The 8731-nt window shown below is 39.3% G+C and overlaps 1 protein-coding gene across 1 annotated transcript; it reads right to left on the bottom strand.

Annotated features, from left to right (window-relative positions):
• Window positions 1-462: 462 nt before the first annotated feature.
• LOC114470087 (homeodomain-interacting protein kinase 3-like) lies at window positions 463-7489 on the bottom strand. The gene is made up of 10 exons (XM_028458101.1): window positions 7477-7489; window positions 6733-6908; window positions 6447-6623; window positions 6134-6315; window positions 5888-6011; window positions 5645-5761; window positions 5465-5557; window positions 5096-5270; window positions 1357-1494; window positions 463-575 (listed from the first exon to the last, which is right to left on the bottom strand). The coding sequence occupies exons 1-10, from the start codon at window positions 7487-7489 to the stop codon at window positions 463-465; spliced, it is 1308 nt and encodes a 435-aa protein (XP_028313902.1).
• Window positions 7490-8731: the final 1242 nt, after the last annotated feature.

Below are 8731 nucleotides of genomic sequence, written 5' to 3'. Positions count from 1 at the left end.
GACCAGCTTTGTCTGTGAACACTTGAAATATAATTTAAAAATATTACGTTTCGCAAGTTTGGACGGATTAATAGTGACATTAATTTTTATGTTAACATTTATTTCACACAACGTGTGACATGTTTAACTTTTACTCTTCCATAGTAAAGTGTTAAATCTGACCATAAACAAATCGATGGCTCTCTGTGGCTTCATGACAGTAAGACGTGTTTTTTATTTGGTCTGTTCCTTATATGGAGTGGTTAGCATTAGCTCTTAGCCCAGTGTGTCGGTGGGTTAGCTTAGCATAGTTAGCTTTAGTTGAGTTTCCAGTTCATAATTGTTCCTACGGGTTCATCTCTGTCCCCGTGTTTGTGGAACTTTGGGTGGACATGACGGAGGAACTTGAATCGGTTCACTTTGTTGGATGGTTGTCTGGTTTTAACCAAGTAGCGGTCCATGATGTATCGCAGCTCGGCAGCTTCAGGTGACGAGCACCGCCGTGTATGTGTGTGAGCTGGGGGCAGGAGGGGTGGTGCACACAGCGGTACAAGTAGCGGAGGCTTCGCTGTGGAGCTCCCGTAAACAACGTTTTGCTCCAGGGAATAATAAGTTGACAACATACAGGGGCAGTTTTGGCTCGTGGAACAAGGTTTTTATGGGCATTTTTACCTAAATTGTGTGTGTGTGCGTGCTTGTGTGCGTGTTTGTCAGATACGTCAGCTGTCAGCCTCTGTTTGATAGCACGCAACTTTAAGTCTCGTCTATTCTATTTTTACAACATACCAGCCGGTATGTTGTAAAATGTAAGTCCTGGATTGTTGGTTCTCCTATTTGTGAAATCAACAATAAAACATGATGGCATCGTGTTGTTTTTAGAAGAAAGAAAAGTTGTGTGCTGATAAAAAAATGCAGTTCTCAGGTTGTTTTGAACCGAGCTTGCTCACGCATTCACCTAATTTAGTATGCATACATCACACAGAATGGGTCTATATAACACCTGTATAAATCTGTATGATGGGTGATGTTAAACAGACTCTGGGCGTCTCTGGGCACAAGTCATGAGGGCCCGCCTTCTCCAGCTCCCCTGAGCCGTGGTAGAGGCCCAGCTACCTGAGTCCTATCTCCTACCGGGCCGGGGGCGTGCCGCCCTCCCAGCCCCCCCTGTAGCTCCTCCCCTGTTCCTATGAGCACTGCACTCATATTTATGAAAAATATATTTTATTAACATTTTTTCCCACTTTCAAGACATTTTCACCACTTATAAATCCTTTCTACCATTTTTCCACCTTATGTTAAAGGACAGCAGGTGACATAAGAACATCTCCCATAGTAAAAATACACTACTGATCTGGGGGGCTCGGCCGGTGCTCCGACTTGCAGCGTCCCCTTGGTGCCCCAGGCGGCTGGGGATGTGGCCGTCATCCTTGGGCAGGCTGCAGCCGGTGCTGCTTCTGTTCCAGATCCTTCTGGCCTGGGGTCCGGTTCCTACTGACTTGGGCCTTGGTGTTGGTGCTGTATCCAGAATAATAATAATCTTACTCAACAAGAACTGTTGGAATCAGAATCATTAAAAGCCAAACGATGCCCAACCCTAACAAAGAGGAAACACTCTGCGGTGTGTAGGTGACCAGCCATGTTTTTTCTTGGCAGAAATACTTTTACATTACATTACATTACTTTTTACTGTACATTCAGCTAACATAAAAATCTTGTTTTCAAATATGTAGAATAATTGTGAATTTATCAGTAGCAGTAGTAGTTTTAATATTTTAGTTAATTTTCTGCAGGCACCTTTTTTCTCCATCAAATGTATTTAAAAGAAACTAAAATTAAAGAGAAAATGTTATTTAACTGTCGAACCTTGTCAAAATTTCATTTATTTATATATTTTTTTCAATTTAAAAAAAAAATGTTTATGGTCTTGGTCTCGGCTCCCGAAAGTCTTGGTCTTGTCTTGGTCTCGGCGCATTCTGGTCTCGGGCAAGTCTTGGTTTCGGGCAAGTCTTGGTCTTGGATAGTGTGGTCTTGAACTCAACACTACCTGTGGATGACATCACAGGGTTAGGAAACGGCCATCACGTTTGCTTTGACTATCAGAGCACTTTCACTATGTGACGTAATACGCTGACGGCTCCGAAGATTAGTGACATCCGCTGTGTTGAAAAAACTAAAAATTTCTGAAAATGGACTAAAACCATATTTATAACACTTTACGCTGATATAATCTAAAAAAATCACAGGGTTTGAATGTAAATCAAAGGAAAAGAGGTTACCAGGCTACGAGGAATAAAAGTGAAACTAAAAGAACATCACATTGAGAATGGTTGCTCATACTCACCTTCTGCTCACAAATATGAATTATGTTGAATAAAACATAATGTGGCTACAAATGTCTCTGATTTATGTCAGTTATAATCTGATAATATGTCTTACATATAATAATATGTGGGTTCTAGATTATTTTAAGTTGTTCAAGACATATTATTGCATTGAACTTGAATGATCTCCGTTATATATCAGTGCTCGGGTGTGCATTTCTCTTTAAATGTTGTCGCCACAAGGAATTGTGGGTCAGAATTATTTCGTCTCCTTTGGTAAGGGATGCATCAGTGTTTCCTAGGCTAAAGGAGGTAAAAAAGGAAACATTGAGCCTCTATTCCTGGGCTTAAAGAGAACTCGAACGCTCTTTATCATGGTCCCCATTTAACTCATTCAGTGCCAGCCATTTTCAAAATTTCTAACCCCACTAAATGAGTTAAACAATTCCGGGGATGAAGGAACAGTGGATAATAAAGCAGATATGAGGGACTGTTCAGACGCAGCCCTGGTGTTTGTAAACACCAGGAGAATCCATCTTGCAGGCAAGGTTACCATATTTGATCCTTGAACTAAAATGAGTTTGACGCAAACAATTCTAGCCTCTGGCAGGCGCCTCCGACACATCAGAGTGAACACAGAAAGACTCAGGAAGAGCTTCTTTCCTCATGCTGTCCTCAGTTAAAAAACATAGATCTGCACATTGCACTTTGACACCTCTGGACAATATAACATTTTTATATTTTTTTATATTCTATACATTCAATTATCATTTTTAAACTATTTTACATTGCTATTTAACTGGACCCTGTTCACTTTGCACTTTGCATATTTTACATGTTGACACTTTGCACTGTTTACAGTATTCTATTCTGTGTTTTATGTTTTGTGCATTCAAATAACGCTTTTTATTTTTTGCTTTGTGTTATATTTTTTCTGCAAATATGTGCATTACTAAATTGAGTGTGACAAATACAAATCTTGAATCTTGAATCCTGAACACAGGCAAAACGTGCACACTACATGCAGAAAGATCACAGCTTGAGTCAAGGAGTCAAACCCTGGGCCTTCCTGCTGTGAAGCAAAAGTGCCAACTACTGTTTTACAATAAATCCTGCCACATTCAATCATGATTGGTTGCAAAGTGATTGACTAAGAAGAAAAAGGAGATAACTCATTTAAAGTGTGTTTTAAATCCTATACCACTGGTATTGGGTGGTATCCTCAAATTATTCATTTTGGTGGCAGAAAAGCTGTAGGTTGTGTTAGTTTTCAAATATATTGGGAAATGATGGTGTGATTTTGGTTGGTTGGTTGATTGGTTGGTTGGTTGGTTGGCTTGCCTTTAAATTTAAAATGATTCTTATTTCAAAAGTGAACTGATTATCTTGATTGTCAAATATTTACATTTCAAAGAAAATAATGAAGTTTATAACAAAGTTAAAATAACATTTAATCATCTAATAATAACCTAAGGTAGCAATGTAATGCCAAATCTCTTTTACCTGCTTATCCTGCTTGATTTCGTCTGATACTTTGACGGCATTTTAAAAAAATCCCCTGTATATGCAGTGATTGTGTTTTGCACTATATAATAATAACGTACTGTGAAAATGTCTCAGGCAAGTGAGTAAAAAGGCTGTAAACTAAAGACAGAGATATGCGAGCCACTGCATTGTGCATCTTTTGTAAAAGTGGGCCGGGCCTGCAGCCAGGAAAACCAGGCGGCTACCGAGGGTGCCCTCTGCTGTAAGGGTGCCAAAGTGCACCCCCCCAAAAAAAAAGACCTGGAGCTCAACGCTTTAAAGACAGTGGAGATGATAGCAGACTTCAGGAAGAACCCAGCCCCCCTCACCCCCCTCACCCTGGGAGACTCTACAGTGAGCTCTGTGGAGTACTTCTGCTTCCTGGGGACCATCATCACAAAGGACCTCAAGTGGGAGCTGAACATCAGCTCCCTTGTCAGAAAAGCTCAGCAGCTTCTTTCCCTCTGCCACCATTCAAATGTTTTACCAATTCTGAATATATGAAATATATGATCTATTATTGTATCAGTGGCTAAATATATTTTGAAAAGGGTCAAAATGACGAAAAGTAGTGTGGAAATAAAGAAGGTTTGAGATCTAGATTATTCATTCAATACATTTATTTACAAATATACATGTACCATGCAATTATACAAAGAACTAAACAAACAAAGAATAAAAACTAATTACTCCTTCACAGAGGAAGACAAGCAACCTGAAAATTTTTTTTGAAGTCGAGAGAAGAACTTCCTTACTGACACACTCCCTCTCCCTCTCTGGCTTTTTCTCTCTTTCTCACTCTCTTGCTTTCTCTCTTTGGCTTTCTCTCTCTTTCTCACTTTTTCTCTCACTCTCTCTCTTAAAAGTTCAGCACGCCCTGTCCAAAGTCGAGAGAAGAACTTCTGAACTCGTTTCAGGAATCTGCCCGAGAACCTCATAGAGTTGGAGGCGGGGAAGGAGACGTCTTCTGCATTAGGTCCATTGGAAGAGGGAAACAATTTCACAGGAGAACGTGGGACATCCTCAATCCAATCTTCTGATACATGTGTCTCACAATGTCCACATTTGTTGTTTGCAGGAGACAGTGGGGACTCATCATCCCCATTTTCTGTTTCATGATTCTTAATGTGCCCATCTTGGCCAGATGAAAGAGTAATGTCATCCATTTCTTTAGTAGGAGGAAAAATTAAAAAAAAAGATTATTTAGAAATTCAATAGAACAACTAGTTGATCACCATGTGCGTGATTGTCTCCACAGTGCAGACACTCACTATTCTCTGCTGTCTGGCTCCTGGGCTGGCTCAGGTATGACCCTGTGATAAAGGGATGCTGAAGAGCCTCAACAGGAGAGATTCTCAGATCCCCATCTAGATGTAACAACTCTTTTAGGAAGTCGATGAACACCTTCCTGTCTTCCATTTCTTCAGCATCCTCTACTTCAGAGATCTAGATTAAAAAAAAAAAAAAATAAGAGTTAGGTCAATGCACAAGTTCACACCTATCTTACTCATGACATAACAAAAAAAAAAAAAAAACACGTGAATAAATTCAGCTTATTAACGCATTTTTAAGGTGGGTTGCATTTTAAGGAAGAAATCTCTACTAAGTATTTGAACTCAAATACCGTAGAGAACACTTACATAGAGCAGGTCATCCAATGATGAGAAATGAGCACGAGATTTGGGCCACTCCTCAGCTTTCTTTTTGTTTCTAGCTGAGTATTCTTCTGGGGTCTGTGGAAACACAACAACAATGAAAAGGGTTTATGAGAAGTTTAGGGCAACAATCAAGGTTCAACAACAATGAAAACTATGCTTTACCAGCAGCCTCCATTGTGTGCCAAATTCATCCTCTTTACAAAAGAATCTCTGGCTGTACATGCCAAAGCGGAGGTGGTATTTCGACGGCATGCCCAGCATCTCCACCATGCACTTCATCTGCAGAAAGAAAACACAATTACACACATTAGGTGCAGTTACTCAAGACTTACTATACATGTGGAAAAGAGAACATGTGTTATTAAATGGATGGAGGGATGATGTATAAAAAAAGAAAAGACCTACCATGAGGTATTCACAGTGGAAAGGAAAGAGATGATCATTGAGGTAGAGAAAGGCCAGCGTACAGCCCACTCCCCACATGTCAATGGCTCCTGAAAATGGAAGGCCAAGACAAACCTCTGGGGCTCTGCGACGCAAAATGAATGAAATACACTTTAGAAAAATGTTGCTTAGCATTAACTACCAACACTATAATGACAGAGGTTTGTTACAAAAACACAGAAGTAATTCAGGGTGACACCCTCATACCTGTAGCCGATGGGCTGAAAAATCATCCCGGGACAGATGGCAGAGAATGAAGAAGCCATTCCAAAGTCAACCAGCTTCACTCTGACTGGATCCTCGTCTATGTCGGCCAACATAACATTGTCGGGCTTGATGTCGCCATGCAAGACCCTTACAGACTTTAGTCCCTGCAATGCCACCAACAGCTATAGAGACACAATTAGAAAAGACATGATTAGAATAGTTTCTCTTATTCAGATGTTTAAGATCAGGTTTGCACTTCAAGCATTCTTAAATCAATTAGCAAGCATTACCATGGGATTAAAACGATTCTTACCTGCTCTGCAATGGGGCGGATATTGTGTACTTTAATGGAACAGACTAGATGGGATAAATCCACGTCCAACAACTCAAAGACAAGGCAGTTATAGCCCAAGTATTGAAATTGTTCGTAGAATTTAACCACATTGATGTTGTCTGCATTCAATGAGCCGATGGTCTTCAGCATGGACACCTGAAAGGAAAGAAGCACTATTAGATCACCTTTATATCGCTGTACCTCAACAGTTCATAGTTAAAGTCCTGTTGGAGGCCCAAAAACTAGGAGAGATCCAAACACCTACCTCATCCTCTATGTCTTGCAAAAACTCCTTCTTCAGAATTTTTACCGCCACTGCGCTGCTGCTGTTATCAGCCCAGCACTTTGCCACTTCTCCGAAGCCGCCTTCTCCAATGAATTGGAGGATGGTGTAATGAGTGGAGTTGCTCTGGAGGACCTGCCCTACCATTAGAGGATGTGCTGTTAAAGTGGACAGACAGAGCACATGGTTAGTATTCAGAATTCAAACATTAAGACTCACACAAACAAGGAAATCTCATCCTGTCCTGGAAAATTACTTCATATAAGAAGTCCTGTCAGCATTGACTGCATGTGTAGGACGTCCTCATTTTTTCTTGATACACTCAGAGTATGAGCCATGTTACTTTTCACAGTTAAAAGGTATAGTAGTAGTAGGTAGTAATACATGGTCTCAGTTTTCAAGAGCTCCTCATGCTATATGACATCTATTCTGTAAACATTGAAGTCAAACACTCTTATTTTATGTATTACAAGTACACACCTTTGGCTCTGGAAGCTCTCTCAAACTGTTCCTAACAGCATTAGCTATATCAAATATTGAACTGTTTTTTTTTTTTTTTTCAAGGAAAATTATTTTTCATGATTTGAAACCCGAGTAAATATTTTCTAATAATAATAATTAAATATATTTAAATGTAGTGATTCCCTTCATGACAATGGTACAGTTTTCTTTCATCTTATCAGATAAAATTTCATCCTCATATTTTGTCTGTATAGTCTGTCTTACCTGTTGAAGCCATTCCTCATTTAGGTTTTCACAGTTTAAGCTTTCAAACTTTACAAAAATGCTAGTTTTACGATTTGATACTCAGAAGAGAGACAGTTCCCAATCTAACCACTAGCACTGAGAGTAGCTACTGCAGTTCTGGTTCTCTTTCATCTCTTCATTATCTTTCATCCTGCAACCATGGCAACCATTGGCTTTCAAGTAAACACATCATGAAAGTTTTTCCTATATTCAGGGCCGGCCCTGCCGCCAGGCAAACCAGACGGCCGCCTAGGGTGCCATTTGCTGGTGGGGTGCCGCATTGCAACCCCCCCCCAAGAAATTTTTTTTTAAAATTTTAAAATGTATAGTACATATGAAACACACCCTTTACAATCACATGTTTTTTTCCTAATTAAAATATTAATATTAAAAATCTGGTGGTACATATACTGTATGTATAACGCCAACATATCTGAATCCATAGCAGACAAACTTTTGGCAACAATAAGTATTTAATACTCTTCAGACATCCTGACCTTTTCATCTGAAATGGTTTTCTCATTCTTAAAAGTATTTAATCATTAATAACAATTATTGTAAAACTTTATGCTGCAAGAGAAAATGGGCTGTATATCACACCCTCATATCCAGCGCTAAACCACAACATTGCCTCATGATTCGAACCATTTCGGTTTGGGTTCGAAAGGCAAAGGCGGGAGCAGCACAAAATATACTGTATTTGGTGAAATTTTGGGGAACAATTTGAAGAAAATTGCAGGATTTTGAAAAAATTTACTGTACTTACAACAATATCAGATTTAAATTGACTTTGATTATGTGATATAGGCGTGGAAAAACTGATCTCTGGAAATAATGTGCATCTTCATTGACTGTGTATTTGCAGCTTCTATCCCAGAAAAACAGCTTCTTTTCTAGAGCTGTTGTTTACTGAACGCTCATATGTAAATATCCATGTCCATACCACATCTTGTCTTTTTTATTTTACATTGGCCATTGTGTGTGTGTATATATATATATTCACTCTTTATGAGGGCTGCTATTTTTATTTTATTTTTTTTTTTACATTGTTGTGCTTTGTGTAGTGACAAATAAAATGATTCTGATTTGGAGGGAATCAGAAATTCTACAACTAAATTAGGTAGTGATTTACAGCAGTGGGCTGAATCCAAGTCCCCCCTTTGTCTGCATTGAAAAAAAAAATTAATGCAGTGGTTCCAACCTTTTTTGGATCGTGACCCCATTTTGATATCAA

Source organism: Gouania willdenowi, chromosome 9 (assembly GCF_900634775.1).
Source record: "Gouania willdenowi chromosome 9, fGouWil2.1, whole genome shotgun sequence".
Lineage (NCBI taxonomy): Eukaryota > Metazoa > Chordata > Actinopteri > Blenniiformes > Gobiesocidae > Gouania > Gouania willdenowi.
The sequence above is the reverse complement of the archived record's forward strand: the minus strand, read 5'-3'. Positions and strand labels throughout refer to the sequence as shown.